The sequence below is a fragment of the Oncorhynchus tshawytscha genome, linkage group LG21 (assembly GCF_018296145.1).
Source record: "Oncorhynchus tshawytscha isolate Ot180627B linkage group LG21, Otsh_v2.0, whole genome shotgun sequence".
Taxonomy (NCBI): Eukaryota; Metazoa; Chordata; class Actinopteri; order Salmoniformes; family Salmonidae; genus Oncorhynchus; species Oncorhynchus tshawytscha.
The window spans coordinates 17,332,704-17,353,658 of NC_056449.1; the positions used below are offsets into that span (position 1 = coordinate 17,332,704).

At 42.7% G+C, this 20,955-nt stretch overlaps 1 protein-coding gene across 1 annotated transcript in view; it reads left to right on the top strand.

Annotated features, from left to right (window-relative positions):
- The window catches only part of si:dkey-237h12.3 (teneurin-3), a 162,025-nt gene that overhangs the window by 14,710 nt on the left and 126,360 nt on the right, over positions 1–20,955 (top strand). The window contains exons 2-3 of the mRNA XM_024383118.2: positions 1,644–2,047; positions 3,932–4,207. Coding sequence (XP_024238886.1) covers positions 1,786–2,047; positions 3,932–4,207 — 538 coding nt within the window. The 5' untranslated portion in view covers positions 1,644–1,785. The remainder of the gene's footprint in view (positions 1–1,643; positions 2,048–3,931; positions 4,208–20,955) is intronic.

A 20,955-nucleotide genomic window follows, 5' to 3' on the forward strand; every position in this document is an offset into this window, starting at 1 on the left:
GTTACATAGATCATGGAGTGTCACTTCCCCCTGCCTCACTGCCTTGTCAACGTTCCCACTGTGCCACTATAATACTGCAGTGTCGGCTTTTCCTTCTTGAGGTCATGGGTGACTGGCTGTCTCAATCAACCATATTATCAAAGGTGACACATACAGACCAGAGGGTTAGCATCCTAACAGTATGTAGGACAGTTCTCAATCCGAATGGGGAGACGTGGGGATAATTGTTGGTGTATTGCGGTAAGGCACTACGTGGACATTATGTAGGCCTATTTGCGGTTTTGGTATCCAAGCAACGAAGTGGCTTAATCCTTAGATAGAACTTCCTTGAGTTCACAGCACAGCACACTACACCAGACAGCTTCTATGAGTATCTCCCTAGTGTCCTCAAAGCGTCCCCATGTACAGGAACTACCTTCATTACATTTTGATGAACTCCGAAAAATGTTGGCGTTAGTAACTTTGGATCCTCCTGAGGAAGGCAGTATGTGTTCACATTAAAGACATGCCCAGTTGTTCACTTTGCTTTGTCAGAATCCGGCCCGCCACGACATTTCCCCATAACACACCCATGGGGACTTATAGCTGATTAGGACACTAATCTTATTCCCCCTGTTGGGTTGTCGGCGGCTCGACAGACAAGGCTCTTAGCAATATCGTCTATCAGCCCCTGTGTATAAAGTCTATAAATCAGAACGGATCACAATCGGGGAGGTTTGTGGGTGAGTCCGTTCTTGGCCACTGCACAATAATCTTTGTAAATGTGGGTTAACATCTCCACTCTTGTCTCTGCGTTTGAAAGTGTCTTTTAAGATTCCATCTCTGCATAGAAAGAAAGAACAACCTGTCACCTAGTGAAAGGACTTCTCAGCAAAATTCTCAATAAAAACTTTAAGGTCGAGAAAATATATTTTATTTTCTCTTGGATCCAAAGTTTCAGTTTCAGTACAGGGAAATGTGTAAGTGTCTGATACACCTGTCTTTGGGCTTCCAGCTGAGTCAAGACAGAAATGAAATCCTCACCAGTGAAAATCCCCCTTTTCACACTCTATAATTAAAGTATCTACATGACCTGTCGACCTCATACACAAACACACGTCCAAGTTGTGGACAAAAGGAATTTAGTCAAGACAATGGAGGTCTGTACTGAGGCTGAAAGAATAAAAGAAGGAGGGAGTGAGAGGAGAGGAGATCTGCTTTATAGAGGAGTTCATGCAAGGATGGTGGGGGTTTAGGGATGGTGGGTTTGAGTGGGCTTACGGGTGAGGTTTGAGAGATGGTGGTGGTGTGAGTGTGCTTACGGGTGGGGTTTGAGAGATGGTGGTGGTGTGAGTGTGCCTATGGGTGGGGTTTGAGAGGTGGTGGGTGTGAGTGGGCTTACAGATGGGGTTTGAGAGTTGGTGGGTGTGAGTGGGCATACGGGTGGGGTTTGAGAGGTGTTGGTGGTGTGATTGGGCTCACGTGTGGGGTTTGAGAGGTGGTGGGTGTCTGTGGGCTTACGGGTGGGGTTTGAGAGGTGGTGGGTGTCAGTGGGCTTACGGGTGGGGTTTGAGAGGTGGTGGGTGTGAGTGGGAGCTTTTGAAGATTAAGTCGGGGGATTAGTGTTATCTGAGCTTCTCGTCTCTCCCCTCTCTGTTTCCCAGGTAGAGCCGAATGGGGCTAAGTGGACAGACAGACAGAAATACAGACGGATAGACAGAGGGACAGACTTACCAACGCCGTAAACCGGAGTGGAATATCCCAAAGCGAGCATCTCAGGAGAGAAGGACACAGTATGCAGGCAGCATGGAACAGGTGAAGGAGCAGCAGCCTTTCTGCTCACTCTCCAAGAGCCAGAGAGAGAGAGACCGTGAAAGGGAGAGGGATCGGGAACGGCGTCACACCGCATCATCAACAGACCAAGAAGGGGCCTGCCGTGTGCCAACCCAGAAGTCCTACAGCTCTAGCGAGACGTTGCAGGCCTACGACCATGACCCCGCCCGGCTGCTGTTCTCAGGCCGAGTCAAGGAGATGGCCCACCAGGAGACCAATGACTACAGCAGGCCAGGTCAGTACAGTCACAGCTCTATTCCAATAATATGAAAGGATGATTCATAATCGGTCTGCTGTTTGGATATCATTTGTTTCATACGTGTACTTTTTAAACATACTTAACTTGGGAACACATGGAGTTTGGTATAATAAAAAAAATTGCAAGGTGTATTATAGAATTGAAATTAATTGTCTGCTGTTGAGATCATTGACATAGGAAAGATAGATAGAGAGATACTATATTAGTAAGTTTATCATTCTTTCATAGGGCAACATGGGTTTCCTTGAAAACTTTATCTTGGTAATGCATGATCCATTAACCAGCATTCATAGTTCGTCATTTGAGGTTTGTATTACTCCATGATGAACAGTAGAGCTCTTTTCGATCTGTGCAGTATATACAGATCCAAACGAAATGATCGCGCTTCACTTCACATACCGTTGATAATTACCCATTGAACTGCTGAGCAAATAACCCACCGTTGTAATTGGTTGTTGGCAATTGGTAGGAAATGTTCATAATAAGAAAAAAGTTGGGTGGTTTATTTTAGTGTCATAGACGATTCTTGATTTTCTAAAATTGCATATTTTATGGCATATTTCTCATTGATGTCTGCTAATTGGCGCCAACTGGAAATTAATTGCATTCTAATTAGGCTGTGGGAAGAATGTTCATTTCCCCTTTATTTCTAGATCAAATTACAACCTTTAATGAAAAGGTAATGAGCGATTAGACTTATTATCACTTCAATGATCAATGATTGTTATCTACACATTTCAAAGTTGTATCTGTTTTTAAAAGTAAATTCACACCTTAAGTCAAATGTATAGTTTAAGGTTATTAATTGTCTTTTGAAGTTTTTAACACATGACATACAATATTGCCAAAGTCCGGAATCGCTCCCCTGCAGTTTTTTCTTTCAAATGTTCTTTGTCAATTTCACTTGTTTAAATGTTTTCTGCCATGAAAAAAACAGTAAACTAAATCAAATGACAGTTTTAAATGAATTTATTTATTGCTAATTTACTTACATTAATCTTGCTACCTGTCTTGTCTGCACTAATGATATTTCTATATTAATGTGGATAAAATACATGTCTGTAATCTTATGCAGCATGACATGACATTCTCCATTATTCAGCTAGCTGAATACATTTTTTTATAGAATGACTTTGAATGTATATATGAAAACATATATATCGATAAATATATACACTGAACAAGATTTTCCATCCAAACTTGTTTTAGTTTTGTCCACGCATTTGGAAATATATATTCAGGGAAAAGTACATTAATTGTAGATTTTTGCTGTTTACTTCAGATTACATTCTTTTTTCTAAATCCAGCATTGACATCCTGTAAATTCCTTTGCATCTCTGTTTTTCACCATTTTGTTTCTCTATTAAACCAACACGTTAGATCCAGATTTACAAACAATTAATAAGGTTTAAACCTGCAAAATGTTCTCTCCGCCAACAAGAGGGGTATGAACAGTTTGTGTCAAACCATGCTTGTGCCCATAGAAATAGACGTGGCGCGCGTGCACGGTGGGGGGGGGGGTTGTTTTCAGCAGAAGTCCTATCATCTTCCATCTTGCTTGAATGTACAGTATGTCTGTTGTGACTTGTCTTCTGATTTACTGGTTGGCTTTTATTTTTGTGAGGCTTCTATTTGAGTTAAGCCTACTGCCCTTCTAAGAACAGACATTTTAACAATCACAAAAATGTTTAAGCTACACATTTTGGCAAAATGGCAGTCATTGTAAATAAGGATTTGTTCTTAACTGACTTGCCTCATTAAAAATAAAACAAAACGTCCGCACCAGATATTCTGGGTTTGGGATTGGGGTTTGATAACATTGTGAAATTATAGGCCTGCTATTTGGTTTTGTCTGTACAGGACAGGCCTTCTCGCTGAGGCAACTTGGAATATGTGAGGCCTCCACACGCAGAGGCCTGGCCCTCTGCCCTGAAACAGGCCTCTCGCACCCCCTTGGTAGCTACTCCAGAGGAACGGTCCCCACAAAGAATAATGAGCACACATCTCCGGAACGTACCATGGCTCTCTGGGGCAGGGGTGCCAAGTCAGGCCAAAGCTCATGCCTGTCTAGTCGCTCCAACTCGGCCATTACCCTGACAGACACCAAAATGGACAATAAGTCGGACAACGAAATTGGTGAGTCTGCCACACCTTTATTTGTTAATTGTGATCCCCCTTATTCCTGTTTTTGTGGAGGTTTAAGTAGGAAGTTAATCGCACAACAAATGTGCAAACTAGTAAGCATTGTACCGGTAATATTTCATTGGTGCTCAGGAAATCTCTTTCATTGGTGGAAGCAATAAGCGGTGGATTCTGATTGGGCATGTGCAGCTGCTGTTTGGGGATAAAAGGAATGTTTCATGGCCTCTTGTGGATAAGAATTTGGTCTTCCAATTGAGTGTTTGGTAGTCACCTGGTCATCTCCACATGGAAGCAGGGGAGTTTGATAAAGTTTCCCCTTGGGCTAGTGTGTAATCAAAGATAGCTTTGTAAAGCGTCGGTCAGAGATTTCGCGTAGAAATTCCACAGTAGTTGAATGAGCACACACAATAGCTGATTTAAGAAGGTTCAATGGTTTGAAGTGCAAATTTGATCATGCTCGAAACCCAAAACTTAAGACTGTGGTATTCTTTTGAAGGAAGATCTGTGCATCAAATGCGGGATATAAAAAAATATACATTTCTGTTTATACTTATCAATATTGCTTTAAGTGATAAATGACTCTTTCATTTTGATTTAGAAAGGGTTTGTACTCAAACAAAAAGCGGTCTATACAGCTATCTTAAAGTTATTTTGTTGCTTTTGTTGTGTATAGAATGTGAGGCACTTTCAGTGTATAATATTCCTTGCAGTGATAACTTTTTAACTTTTTATCCAGCATTCGTCAATTACTTTACAAAAAGTACAATGTTTTGCCTCCAACTTTGAAGTGATGTTATTGTCTATTACTTATTTATTCATGTCGTTGTGCTATTATATTTTCTACACATCATCCATGGTCTCAAATTTGTTCTTAGAGCAGTTTTGACAACTTTTGCTGCTGTTAAGCTAATTTGAGGAATACTTTTATCTTTAATGCTCTCAAAAAGCATTGAAAATCATACTTTTCAATAAGCATTACCAAAGGTACAGAAGAAAGAGAGATGATAGTAGTGGATTATCCAAGAATTATCCACAGACTTTCAACTGGCCAGAACATATAGAAAGGTCACATGGTACAAAGGAAATATTTTGTGTTCAGAGCATCAATTTATATTTCAGTTAAGTTCCAGAGAGATATTCCATACCACACTTGAGACGTAGATCTGAGACGTGGATCTTTCGCCTCTCTTAAGTGCCTTTTTTCCTTATATAACATTATTTTGTTTTATTATAGTCTCCAACTACTTTGTGACTACTCCTGATGTAAAAAGGGCTTTATAAAATACATTTGCATTTGATTGGATGGAAAAACGTGTGGAAAATAAATTGATGCAAGGGTAGTGATTGGAAGGATTAATGCTCCCACCAAAGTCCACATCTGCTTGTTCACACACTTCAATTTCTGTGTCCTCATCTAGTTTTTTAAAGCCCCACATTATTCATGTGACGCCATATAATGTCATTCCAAATAACTCATTGATGACGTGTAATGGGAGTCAAATAAGACATTCAAGGCACCTAACAAGGTGTTTTCTTATCTACATTACTTTTCCTCCATGTTTGTTGCAGCTGTTACATGCGATCTCTGTGGCTCAGAAAGCGCATTGGAGTTAGCTGGCTTCAAAAGGCTCTGACCTGGCCTCCTACCCCCACTACCCCCCGCAGCCTCTCTCCTTTGGTGTCTCTTTTGGAGATGTCTGGAGTGCTGCCGCTCATTTGTTCTTGTTAGTGTGACTCCCCGCTGTGACTTTTATCTCGCCCAATTTCCACCCTATTATTTTAATCATAGGGAAAATAAGCAATACGTGCCACATCTTGTTCGCAGGTAGCTAAGCTACCACCCGTTAGGAAGGCGCGGAAAGATGCCCAGAGTTCTCAAATTTTAATTAAACCCTAACCACGGGTAACTTTTCCGTCAGTTGTGCTTGTTTATTCGTTTGTAGCTTAACCTTATTTGGATGTTTTGTTGTGAATGATAAGAGGTTCAGATCTTGACGTGTCATGCACTAATCAACAGCTACATTGTTGATTTGTTATCGTGTTATCCTTATCTTGTATCAGATGGCTACTTTTATTTTCAACTTGAGCAAAGGGGAAAAAGTCATCCTTTAATACTGCTTTAGATCTCATTCTTTCTCTCTTTTTGTCATGAAGCATTACACTTTCGACTTTCACTATTTAATGAAGCAGCTAAGAGGAATTACCCATCCAAAGGTTTCCATCAACTGAATATGCATGTGAAAGCCGTTACAAAGGGGCGTTCAGCTCCACTTATTCATAAATGAACTCAATATTTCATTGTAATTTGCACCGTTCTGGGCAGTCAGACACAGAAGACTACTACAGTCTTGGCAGACTGTCGGGCTATAGCATCTACAACTGTTAATAACTGCCTGATCCAAGAGAAAGAAGACTAAGATTAAAGACTGTGTCTTTGCTGGCTTTGTTTCATTCCAAAAGAATCCAGAGAATTTAGGTCCAGATTGACAGATTTACTTTGTTGGTTGTGATGTCGGTTGTGATGTTGGTTGTTTTGTCGGTTGTGATGTTGGTTGTTTTGTTGGTTTGGGATGTTGGTTGTTTTGTTGGTTTGCGATGTTGGCTGTTTTGTTAGTTGGGATGTTGGTTATTTTGTTGGACTGTTGTGTTGGCCCTGATGATGGGTTATTGTCTGTTCAGCGTCTAATAACAGTGAACAAATTGATTGAGACAATTGTGCCGAATCGTACCCTGTCGTCAACAAATCCAATGCCTTCTGAACCGATGTCCTCAAGAGCATTTTAACAGCTGTTTTAACATATTATTAATGCTATGTGTCTGTGACATTTTATCAGTGCAAAAATTGCAAAAGAAGTCCAATTTATCCAAACAATGAAGACAGCCACCAAAGACAGTTCTACACACCACTCTCAAATGGAGTATAACTCCTGGCTGCTTTGTGTGAACCCTTCCAGTAAAAGGTTAATTGAATTACACGAGAAGACATTGTAACATGCAGTGCAGCACAGCACACACCAGAGAGCTGTGGGTATATGAAAGCACCTCACAGATACACACACACACACACACACACACACACACACACACACACACACACACACACACACACTGGGAGTCTAACAAACAAAGGTTACACACCATCTGTCAACTCCTGCCTCAGATCCACATCACATCATGATTACAGTGGAATCATTCTATTGATCATGGAAAATAAAAACACCCTCACACTGCCTATATAATTCAATATGGCCTAAGTTGTGAATATACAGAATAAGTAAAACCTTTAGTTTGGTCAAAGGCTCTGAACATCTGTGACGTTTTTGAAGAAGAGCTGAGAACGCATCAGTGTGTTTGAGCCACAGACCCTAGTGGCCTGAGTGCCGGCCACGTCCAACTCTTGTTATTTTCTCCTCTCCTGGTCCCATTGACTGCTCCCTCTCAGAAGAGTTGCCTTTATCTTTTGTCGGACCGTGTCAATGTATGTAGGACACTGGCTGCGTGATGTGTGTACAGCGCAGAGGTGTCATGGGGGTAACATGCACATCCATCAACTGAACCCACACTGCTTTCTATTTTGGTGGAAGACAGAGAGAGAGCTTGGTGTGGAAGATTTCCTTGCTGTTTCATTGGGTAAAGGGTCAATTCCATTGGACCTAAACTTCTGTTACTTATTTGATAAGACTTGACTCATTTCTTTTTAGCTCCTAGTGGAGAATAATTCATGCCCAATTCATACCTCGACGACCTCTTCTCTAAAATAGTTTTCAATTCATCCTATGTGGTTACAGAGGAATTGAACCTGGCCTTGTTGTCCAAACCGATTGCGCTTGCCATTGTTGGTTAGCTGTTGGTAAGCAAAACATGCCATTGAGCTTGCCATTGTTGGATTGCCTTTGGTAAGCAGTTGCATACACCATACCAGACTGCACAACATGCTATTATAATTAAGACCTACTCTAGCATTGTCAATTACCAGACCTGCTATTGACTGTACTTTATAGAAAGGGCTCATTTCATTTCAATAGGCAGCCTGATGGAGTAGCTGTATTAGCCTCCAACATAGAAACAGTTAGGGGTCTATTTCTCAACACATGGCAGCGGATTAGGCTGCGTGTTGAGGCTGTGGTGTATATATAACTGTCTCAGAGCTACTTGTCCTTTTCCTTTCTTTTCAACAGAATTAGCATCATTAGCATCTACTCAAGTGTAACATCATGTTCCTTGAATAATACAATGCAGAGCTAATTTCGATCGTGGCTTTTCCCCTGTTGATACACTGTGTTTTATTGCTGGAGCAACCTTAGCTTTTGTAGACATCAGATCAAATCAAACGCTACGGGTTAAGACTACTTGTCAAACGGCCAAATCACATTGATGCTTATTGACGCTCCCATGTCGACTATATGTTTTCAATGACAACTCTTCTCCGATGAGCTCAGATATTGAAAAGGAAGGAAAAATGGTTGACAAGCCATTATAATACTGTGTGTATCCCTGTAAATAAGATGGGAATTTATGGAAACATAAAAGCAGCTATAAAGAGTGAAAATAAAAATAAAAATAATTCTTAAATGGCATGTTTTAAACATGAGTCACATGAGGGAAACTCACATTAAGATCAGTCTAATAGTCAGAGGACATGCATGCTGTGAATATGCATGCTAGGGATGTGAACGTTTTAATGTTTCAGCGAAATTGGGATCCTTAACGTTAAGTGCCCAGAAACCTGCTCCTTTTACTCTCTGTTCCAAACGTGCTAGACGATCAGTTCATGTAGCCTTTAGCTGTACCCTTATCCTACTTCTCCTCTGTTCCTCTGGTGATGTGGAGGTTAATCCAGGTCCTGCCGTGCCTAGCTCCACTCCCACTCCTCAGGTGCTCTCATTTGTTGACTTCTTAAAAGCCGTAAAAGCCTTGGTTTCATGCATGTTAACATTAGAAGCCTACCCCCTAAGTTTGTTTAACTCGCAGCTTTAGCACACTCTGCCAACCTGGATGTCTTAGCTGTGTCTGAATCCTGGCTTAGAAAAACCCCCAAAAACCCTGAAATCTCCATCGCTAAATATAACATTTCCCGCCAAGTTAGAACTGCCAAAGGGGGCGGTGTTGCAATCTACTGCAAAGATTGCCTACAGAGTTCTGTATTACTATCCAAGTCTGTACCCAAACAATTCGAGCTTCTACTTCTAAAAGTTCACCTTTCCAGAAACAAAACTCTCACTGTTGACTCTTGCTATAGACCTCCCTCTGCCCCCAGCTGTGCCCTCGATACCATATGTGAATTGATTGCCCCCCATCTATCTTCTGAGCTCGTGCTACTAGGTGACCTAGGACATGCTTAACACCCCGGCCATCCTACAATCTAAGTTTGATGCCCTCATTCTCATACAAATTATCAATGAACCTACCAGGTACAACCCAAAATCCGTAAACACGGACACACTCATAGATGTCATCCTGACTAACTCGCCCTCCAAATACACATCTGCTGTTTTCAATCAAGATCTCAGCGATCACTGCCTCATTGCCTGCATCTGTAATGGGTCTGCGACCAAACGACCACCCCTCATCACTGTCAAACGCTCCATAAAACACTTCTGCGAGCAGGCTTTTCTAGTCGGCCTGGCCGGGGTATTGTGGAATGACATTGACCTCATCCCGTCAGCAGATGATGCCTGGCTATTCTTTAAAAGTGCCTTCCTCACCATCTTAAATAAGCATGCCCCACTCAAAAAATGTAGAACTAGGAATAGATATAGTCCTTGGTTCACTCCAGACCTGTCTGCCCTTGACCAGCACAAAAACATCCTGTGGCATTCTGCATTAGCATCGAATAGCCCCTGTGATATGCAACTTTTCAGGGAAGTTAGGCACAAATATACACAGGCAGTTAGAAAAGCTAAGGCTAGCTTTTTCAAACAGAAATTTGCATCCTGTAGTACTAACTCAAACAAGTTCTGGGACACTGTAAAGTCCATGGAGAATAAGAGCACCTCCTCCCAGCTGCCCACTGCTCTGAGGCTAGGAAACACTGTTACCACTGATAAATCCACTATAATTGAGAATTTCAATAAGCATTTCTCTACGGCTGGCCATGCTTTCCACCTGGCTACCCCTACCCCGGTCAACTGCCCGGCACCCTCCACAGCAACCCGCCAAATCACCACCATTTCTCCTTCACCCAAATCCAGATAGCTGATGTTCTGAAAGAGCTGCAAAATCTGGACCCATACAAATCACCCGGGCTAGACAATCTGGACCCTCTCTTTCTAAAATTATCTGCCGAAATTGTTGCAACCCCTATTACTAGCCTGTTCAACCTCTCTTTCGTATCGTCTGAGATTCCCAAAGGTTGGAAAGCTGCCGCGGTCATCACCCTCTTCAAAGGGGGGACACACTTGACCCAAACTGCTACAGACCTATATCTATCCTACCCTGTCTTTCTAAGGTCTTCGAAAGCCAAGTTAACAAACAGATTACTGACCATTTTGGAACCCACCGTACCTTCTCCGCTATGCAATCTGGTATCAGAGCTGGTCATGGGTGCACCTCAGCCACGCTCAAGGCCCTAAACAACATCATAACCGCCATCGATAAGAGACATTACTGTGCAGCCGTATTCATCAACCTGGCCAAGGCTTTCGACTCTGTCATTCACCACATTCTTATTGGCAGACTGGACAGCCTTGGTTTCTCAAATGATTGCCTCGCCTGGTTTACCAACTACTTCTCTGATAGAGTTCAGTGTGTCAAATCGGAGGGCCTGTGGTCCGGACTTCTGGCAGTCTCTATAGGTGTGTCACAGGGTTAAATTCTCGGGCTGACTCTCTTCTCTGTATATATCAATGATGTTGCTCTTGCTGCTGGTGATTTTCTGATCCACCTCTATGCAGACAACACCATGCTGTATACTTCTGGCCCCTCTTTGGACACTGTGTTAACTAACCTCCAGACAAGCTTCAATGCCACACAACTCTCCTTCCGTGGCCTCCAACTGCTCTTAAATGCAGGAAAAAACTAAATGCATGCTGTTCAATCAATCACTGCCCTCACCTGCTCGCCCGTCCAGCATCACTACTCTGGACGGCTCTGACTTAGAATACGTGGGCAACTACAAATACCTGGCTGTCTGGTTAGACTGTAAACTCTCCTTCCAGAATCGCATTAAGCATCTCCAATCCAATCCTGTATGCTCTCGTTGGTAGGCCCTCGCTTCATACTCGTCGTCAAACCCACTGGCTACAGGTCATCTACAATTCTCTACTAGGTAAAGCCCCGCCTTATCTCAGCTCACTGGTCACCATAGCAGCACCCACTCGTAGCACGCACTCCAGCAGGTATATCACACTGGTTACGCCCAAAGCCAATTCCTCCTTCGGTCGTCTTTCCTTCCAGTTCTCTGCTGCCAATGACTGGAACAAACTGCAAAAATCTCTGAGGCTGGAGACTCACATCTCCCTCACTAGCTTTAAGCACCAGCTGTCAGAGCAGCTCACAGAACTCTGCACCTGTACATAGCCCATCTGTAAACAGCCCATCTATTTACCTACCTCATCCCCATACTGTATTTATTTATTTACCTTGCTCCTTTGCACCCCAGTATCTCTACTTGCACATTCATCTTCTGCACATCTACAATTTTAGTGTTTAATTGCTATATTGTAATTACTTCGCCACGATGGCCTATTTATTGCCTGAACTTACCTCATATGCACTCACTGTATATAGACTTTTTCTTTTCTTTTGTTCTACTGTATTATTGACTGTATTTTTAGTTTATTCCTGTATACCTGTATACTTTATACCTGTACATAGCCCATCTATAATTTAGCCCAAATAACTACCTCTTCCCCTACTGTATTTATTTATTTATTTAGCTCCTTTGCAGCCCATTATTTCTATTTCTGCTTCGCACATTCTTCCCACTGCAAATCTACCATTCCAGTGTTTTAATTACTATATTGTATTTACTTCGCCACCATGATCTTTTCTTTGCCTTTACCGCCCTTATCTCACCTCATTTGCTCACATCGTATATAGCCTTATTTTTCTACTGTATTATTGACTGTATGTTTGTTTTACTCCATGTGTAACTCTGTGTTGTTGTATGTATCGAACTGCTTTGCTTTATCTGTCACGTTCTGACCATAGTTCTTTTGTGTTTTCCTTGTTTTAGTGTTGGTCAGGACGTGAGCTGGGTGGGCATTCTATGTTGTATGTCTAGTTTGTCTATTTCTATGTTTGGCCTGATATGGTTCTCAATCAGAGGCAGGTGTTAGTCATTGTCTCTGATTGGGAACCATTTTTAGGTAGCCTGTTTTGTGTTGGGTTTTGGTGGGTGGTTGTTTCCTGTCTTTGTGTTCTCTGCACCAGATAGGACTGTTTCGGTTTTGCCACGTTTGTTATTTTGTATTTGTGTAGTGTTCACGTTATCGTCTTTCATTAAACATGTTGAACACGAACTACGCTGTATTTTGGTCCTCCTCTCCTTCGACGGAAGAAAGCCGTGACAGAATCACCCACCAAAACAGGACGAAGCAGCGTGGTGACAGGCAGAGGCAGGAAGAGCAGCGCAATCAGGACTTCTGGACTTGGGAGGAGATCCTAGACGGGAAAGGACCCTGGGCACAGCCAGGAGAATATTGCCGCCCCAAAAAAGAGCTTGAGGCAGCGAAGGCGGAGTGGCGCTGGTATGAGGATGCAGCACGGCAGTGCGGATGGAAGCCCGAGAGTCAGCCCCAAAAATTTATTGGGGGATGCACACAGGAAGTGTGGCGAAGCCAGGTAGGAGACCTGCGCCAACTTCCTGTGCTTACCGGAGGGCGAGAGAGACCGGGCAGGCACCGTGTTATGCTGTGGAGTGCACGGTGTCCCCAGTGTGGGTGCATAGCCCGGTGCGGTACATACCAGCTCCTCGTATCGGCCGGGCTAGAGTGGGCATCGAGCCAGTTGCCATGAAGCCGGCTCTACGCATCTGGTCTCCAGTGCATCTCCTTGGGCTGGCGTACATGGCACCAGCCTTATGCATGGTGTCCCCGGTTCACCTGCATAGCCCAGTGCTGGCTATTCCACCTCGCCGCCCTGGCAGGGCGACCGGGATCATTCAACCAGGTAAGGTTGGGCAGGCTCGGTCCTCAAGAGCTCCAGTGCGCCTGCACGGTCCGGTCTATCCAGTGCCACCTACACGCACCAGCCCTCCGGTGGCAGCCCCCCGCACCAGGCTTCCTGTGCGTGTCCAGAGCCCAGTACTCCCTGTTTCCCTTCCCCGCACTCGCCCTGAGGTGCGTGTCTTCGGCCCAGTACCACCAGTGCCGGCATCACGTACCAGGCCTACAGTGCGCCTCGCCGGTCCAGAGCTGCTAGAGTCTCCCGTCTGTTATGAGCCGCCAGAGCCGCCAGTCTGCAAGGAGCCGCCAGAGCCGCCAGTCTGCAAGGAGCCGCCGTCAGTCAGCCAGAAGCTGCCACGTTTGTTATTTTGCATTTGTGTAGTGTTCACGTTATCGTCTTTCATTAAACATGTTGAACACGAACTACGCTGCATTTTGGTCCTCCTCTCCTTCGACGGAAGAAAGCCGCTACATTATCTTGGCCAGGTCGCAATTGTAAATGAGAACTTGTTCTCAACTAGCCTACCTGTTTAAATAAAGGTGAAATAAATCAATAAAAATAAAACATGTAGTAGAAAGGTCAAAGTAACGTAGAGGAAATAGAGCCATTGAGATGATTGATGACAGTGACCAGGGAGGACAGTGTCACTTTCATTGTCAAACTCATTATATTATTATTATAGAGTCCTCCTCTTCTCATATTCTATTTCTTTTCAAGTACAGCCCAGCAGAAACACTCAATCATATGAACATTCACTCACTCACGCCCACACAAACTTTAACACATGCACACACACATACTGTACACACGATGAGTGATACGGAACATCTTCAATCCTTAAATATGAAGAATCTCTATTCTCCTTGACTGTATAGCGCTTCTTACAATGTACAAAACATCCCACGGCTATATATACTGAAATATAAACATTTCAACGATTTTACTGAGTTACATTTCATATAAGGAAATCAGTCAATTGAAATACATTCATTAGGCCCTGATCTATGGATTTCACATGACTGGGCAGGGGCACAGCCATAGGCCCATCCACTTCGGAACCAGGCCCACACACTAGGGATCCAGGCCCAGCCAATCAGAATGAGTTTTTCGCCACAAACTGGCTGTATTACAAACAAAAAATCATCCTCAGTTTCATTAGCTGCCCGGGTGGCTGGTCTCAGATGATCCGTCAGGTGAAGAATCTAGGATGGGGAGGTCCTGGGCTCGCGTGGTTACAAGTGGTCTGTGGTTGTGAGGCCATTTGGACGTACTGCCATATTCTCTAAAATTCTCTTCTATCAAGGCTTTCCACTAGACATTGGAACATTGCTGCGGTGCGGGGACTTGCTTCTATTCAGCCACAAGAGCATTAATGAAGTCGTGCACTGATGTTGGGCGATTAGGCCTGGCTCGCAGTCGTCATTATATTTCATCTCAAAGGTGTTCGATGGGGTTGAGATCAGGGCTCTGTGCAAGCCAGCCAAGTTCTTCCATGCCAATCTCGAGAGATAATTTCTGTATGGACCTTGCTTTATGCACACGGGCATTGTCATGAAACAGGAAAGGGCCTTCCCCAAACTGTTGCCAAAAAGTTGAAAGCACAGAATCGTCTAGAATGTCATTATATGCTGTAGCATTAAGATTACCCTTCAATGGAGGCCTAGCCTGAACCATGAAAAACATCCCCAGACCATTATTCTTTCTCCACCAAACGTTACAGTTGGCACAATGCATTCAGGCAGGTAGCATTCTCCCGGCATCCGCCAAAACCAGATTTGTCCGTTGGACTGCCAGATGGTGAAGCGTGATTCATCACTAGAGAGAACGTGTTTCCACTGCTCCAGAATCCAATGGCGGCGAGCTTTACACCAATCCAGCCAACACTTAGCTTTGCGCATGGTGATCGTAGGCTTGTGTGCGGCTGCTCGGCCATGGAAACCCATTTCGTGAAGCTTCCGACGAACAGTTATTTTGCTGACGTTGCTTCCAGAGGCAGTTTGGAACTCGGTAGTGAGTGTTGCAACTGAAGACAGATGATCTTTACATGCTACATGCTTCAACACTCGGCGGCCAGTTCTGTGAGCTTGTGTGGCCTACCACTTCGCAGCTGAGCCGTTGTTACTCCTAGACGTTTCCACTTCACAATAGCAGCACTTACAGTTGACCGGGCAGCTCTAGCAGGGCAGAAATTTGACTAACTGACTTGTTGGAAAGGTGGTATCCCATGACGGTGTCACGTTGAATGTCACTGAGCTCTTCAGTACAGGCCATTCTACTGCCAAGTTTGTCAATGGAGATTGCATGGTTGTGTGCTCAATTTTATACATCTGTCATAAACTGGTGTGGCTGAAATAATATAATCCACTAATTTGAAGGGTTGTCCATCTACTTTTGACCATGCAGTGTGTATATACTCTATGTATATATGTGTATGTGTGTGTGTTTGTCAAGGGGTCTGAAGACTTTCCGAAGGCACTGTACATTTTTCCTTGACTTTTTCCACATTTTGTTGTGCTACAGTCTGAATTTAAAATGGATTATATTTATAGTTTTATCACTGGCCTACACACAATTCCCCATATTGTCAAAGTGGAATTATGTTTTTCGAAATAAAAAATTATCGAAATGAATGAAAAGCTGAAATGTCTTGAGTCATTATGTTTTCTGAGGCTTTGTTATGAAAAGCCTAAATAAGTTCAGGAGTAAAAAGGGGCTTGTCAAGTCACATAATAAGTAGCATGGACTCACTCTGTGTGCAATAATAGTGTTTAACATGATTTTTGAACGACTACCTCATGTCTGTACCCCACACATACTGTAAGGTCCCTCAGTCGAGCAGTGAATTTCAAACACAGATTCAACCACAAAGACCACAAAGGTTTTCCAACGCCTCACAACTATTTTGTAGATGGGTATAAAAAAACATACATTTAATATCCCTTTGGGCATGGTGAAGTTATTCATTACACTTTGGATGGTGGATCAATACACCTCAATGTGATTTTCTGGATTTTTTTCTTCTCATTTTGTCTGTCATAGTTGAAGTGTACCTATGATGAAAATTACAGGCCTCTTTCATCTTTTTAAGTGGGAGAATTTGCACAATTGGTGGCTGACTAAATACTCTTTTGCCCCACTGTATATATTCCTGACAATGACATTGCTCATCCTGATATTTTTTAATTTCTTTCTTTTAACTTTTTGGACAATGTGTGTATAGTTTTGTATTGCTAGGTATTACTGCACTGTTGGAGCTAGAGACAAAAGCATTTCGCTGCACCTGTGTACTCAACCAATGAACTTTGAACAGTCGATTGAACTCGTTTCCCTTTGAATGGTTTACTTCTGAAAGGGCTAAATTCACTTTAAGAATATAAAATATTTTATTTTGGTCAATTATGGGCATGTTTTGGTCATTTAGTAACTTTCAGCAGTCTCTGTCTAGCTACTGTCTTATATTATAATTTGGTTTGATTGACCACAGTCCCCCCAAAAATATTCACCTCTCCCCTGCAACTCTTTCCCAAGCTGTTCCTGAAGATATGTTCTCAGTGGAAATATGTTCTCAGTCAATTTACCTGTAACAGTAAGAGTTAAAAATAAAACTGTGAGCTTCCGGTACTTGACGCATACCATATCCCATCCTGGGACGATGTGTGGTGTATTAATATGGCCTGCAGTGGTAACAGTGGAGGTCACTCCGATAAATTGGTCAGGTTGCCTTTTAGCAGCTCGGTCACAGCCCATTTATCTTGTTACCCCACTCTATCCATTTAGTGGTCTCAATAGTGGGATTAGACAATGGAGCAGCACCAGGCACCCAATGACGGAGCGCCTGGCAAATAGGTTGTAGTGTTGCCTTAGCTATTGTTAATTTTTTCTTTCTCTTGGTTTTTGAAGGATCTGTCTGTTTTCTGGAATAAGTCTTGATGTGTTTATATTTTCGCTCAGGAAAAGTGAGTTAGAGTTGCTTTCGTAGACAAGGCTTAATCGGTCTTGATCGGGCGAGGCAAATAGGCGGTGTCAAAATGAACCTTGAAATGAAGAGGGAAAATAGAAATGCTATATCAGGTTGTTTTGGTTTGATGTGTGGAACTGCACACTAACCCTCCCATCAATTATCAAAGCTAAAACTCATTTCAGCCCCCTCAGCACTGCATAGAATTGTCTCTTTCAGTACCATTCAAACACATATATAAAAACATGAATTGAAGTGGCAAGGACACTGTAGAAATAAATATTCCTTAGATAATTGGAATATTATTTCCTCCTCTACAGTTGTTGAGAGAGAATGGTCTCCCTTTAATGTGGTGTGTTTTGTTGACTGAGTAACCTGAGACTTCTACTGCATCCTGAGAGGGATATATACACTGAGAAACAGCAATTAATTCCGTTCTCAGTGCTGCCATGGGGTTTCTGCTATTGCCTATGGTGGTGATGTTAAAAGGTGTAGTTGTAAGCTTCTATTTTCTATTATAAGTGTGGAAGTCCTCCAAAACACCAACAAACAAGCCGGAAGGAGTCTTTGTAAGTGCAAACTCAAAGAAGAAAGGGTAATGGTGCCTTGATTAGAGCAAATAGAGCATTTTTGTGTTTTGTTTCAGCCATGATTGTGTATGTAGGCTTCAGTAATGCACCCTACAACCGCAGGGGAAAATGAGCTGTGGAGTGCATCTTCAAGGATGGTGTAGAAATGGGGTCTGGGAAAATTGGCATACTATCATTATTATAGAGTGATGATTGGAATTTGCCTTCTTTTGTGGATGGAAGATTATCATACTTATCCTGCCAACAATAGGACATTCACATTTGGTAGTCATTCCCATTTAGAAACAATCAGCACCCTGGTTTTTCATCCATCCCTTGCAATCAAAGCAAATACTTTAATGGTGGAAAGTACCTGTTTCCTGACCCTCTTTTGGACTTTGAGAGTCTTGAAAAAGACACATTTTGTCTACTCAGACTCCTTCTCGACCAAGCTGTTTGTTTTCCAATCACTTAAAAGATGCACCAAGGGATAGCACAATATTTCTAGAGTTTGCTCTTTAAATAAGTATGGGGATGACATTTGGGACTTCATTATAATGGCTGCAGAGAGATTTTTTTCTCCCGTCCCTCTGCTGCATAACAGAAGAAATTTACTGTGGCTGAACAACATTACTCACAAATAATACACTACAGTCTGCCTCACACAGAAGCTGTGTTACATTTGAGATAAAGCTTTGGTGGTGGGACTGATAACATGATCCATATTACATTACATCATCCTAGCATTCTGTTGCCATATATCAGCTTCCCTTTTGAAATATGGCCCGCTGCACTGTTTCTGTTTCTGCACCAATGTGAACATCCTCCTACAGCACAGCAACACATCGACACTGTTTAGTGGGCTAGCTTTTCACACATTTAATATAGTGGTGTAAAGGTATTTGAAATCAAATGTTGTACAACACAAAATCAAATAATGAATTCCTTGCTTTTCCTGTGGTCCAAACACGCTCCCCTGCCAAAATGGATACACTGGAGGTTAGGGTCAGGCAGTAACCAGATGTTCATACCTTCATACTGTTCCTTACTGCCAGTGCAAACAAGGAGCGCTATTGTTTTCAAAAAAAATATTTTTGACGCACAAAACAAATTTAGGCAGTAGGGATCCTGATCCAGGAGGAGATTGATTGTCTCTGCTGTAACCACAAAGGTTGATCTTGCAAGCTAGCCACTTAGCTAGCAAGTTATCAAACCAATTGCATAGCTGGAGCCCTGTGCAGGATATCATTTATTTGGCACAATTTAGATCAATGTTTCTCAAACTTGCCCTAACACTACACAACTGATGATTAGTTGATTATTTGAATCAGCTGTGTAGTGCTAGGGCAAAAAAACAAAATGTGCACCCCTTGGGAAACACTGTCTTAGATAGTTAATTTATAGTTATAAGCAGTGGCGTAGCACCCACTGCTTGCATTCAGTATATATTTTTACAGTATTGAAAAAATACCCCGGTATTTCAAAATACCCCGGTATGTATATGGCATGGATATGGTATGTATATGGTATGTGTATGGTATGTACACTCCTGGTCCAAAGTTTTAGAACACTTACTCATTCAAAGGTTTTTCTTGGGGCAGCAGGTAGCCTAGTGGTTAGAGCGTTGGACTTGTAACCGAAAGGTTGCAGATCAAATCCCCGAGCTGACAAGGTACAAATCTGTCGTTCTGCCAAGGCAGTTAACCCACTCTTCCGAGGCCGTCATTGAAAATAAGAATTTGTTCTTACTGACTTTGCTAGTTAAATAAAGGTAAAAAATATAAAATGTTTTTCTTTATTTTACTATTTTCAACATAGTAGAATAATAGTGAAGGTGTCAAAACTATGAAATAACACATATGGAATCATGTAGTAACCAAAAAAGTGTTAAACAAATTCAAATATACTTTATATTTAAGATTCTTCAAATAGCCACCCTTTGTCTTGATGACAGCTTTGTACACTCTGTCTGACTCATCCCAAACCATCTCAATTTGTTTGAGGTCGGGGATTGTGGAGGCCAGGTCATCTGATGCAGCACTCCATCACTCTCCTCCTGGGTAAAATAGCCCCAACACAGCCTGTAGGTGTGTTGAGTGATTGTCCTGTTGAAACACAAATGATAGTCCCACTAAGCCCAAACCAGATGGGATGGCGTATCACTGCAGAATGCTGTGGTAGCCATGCTGGTTAACTTTTCACACGTACCAACACTCGGGTGTGATCATTCTACAGTGGTCTGAGGACCCAATATTTGGCATGGGTCCTCAGAGATCCTCAAAAGGTTCTACAGCTGCAACATTGAGAAAATCCTGACTGGTTGCATCACTGCCTGGTACGGCAGCTGCTCGGCCTCCGACCGCAAGCACTACAGAGGGTAGTGCGTACGGCCCAGTACATCACTGAGACTAAGCTGCCTGCCACCCAGGACCTCTACACCAGGCGGCGTCAGAGGAAGGGCCTAAAAATGGTCAAAGACCCCAGCCACCCCAGTCATAGGCGGTTCTCTCTACTACCGCATGGCAAGCGGTACCAGAGTGCCAAGTCTAGGACAAAAAGGCTTCTCAACAGTTTTTACCCCCAAGCCATAAGACTCCGAACAAGTAATCAAATGGCTAGCCAGACTATTTGCATTGTGTGCCCTCCCAACCCCTCTTTTACGCTGCTGCTACTCTCTGTTTATCATATACAGTGGGGAGAACAAGTATTTGATACACTGCCGATATTGAAGGTTTTCCTACTTACAAAGCATGTAGAGGTCTGTCATTTTTATCATAGGTACACTTCAACTGTGAGAGACTGAATCTAAAACAAAAATCCAGAAAATTCCATTGTATGATTTTTAAGTAATTCATTTGCATTTTATTGCATGACATAAGTATTTGATCACCTACCAACCAGTAAGAATTCCAGCTCTCACAGACCAGATCATGAGGAAGTTGAGGGATCAGCCCAGAACTACATGGCAGGATCTGGTCAATGACCTGAAGAGAGCTGGGACCACAGTCTCAAAGAAAACCATTAGTAACACACTACGCCGTCATGGATTAAAATCCTACAGAGCACGCAGGGAAGTTTGCCAATGACCACCTGGATGATCCAGAGGA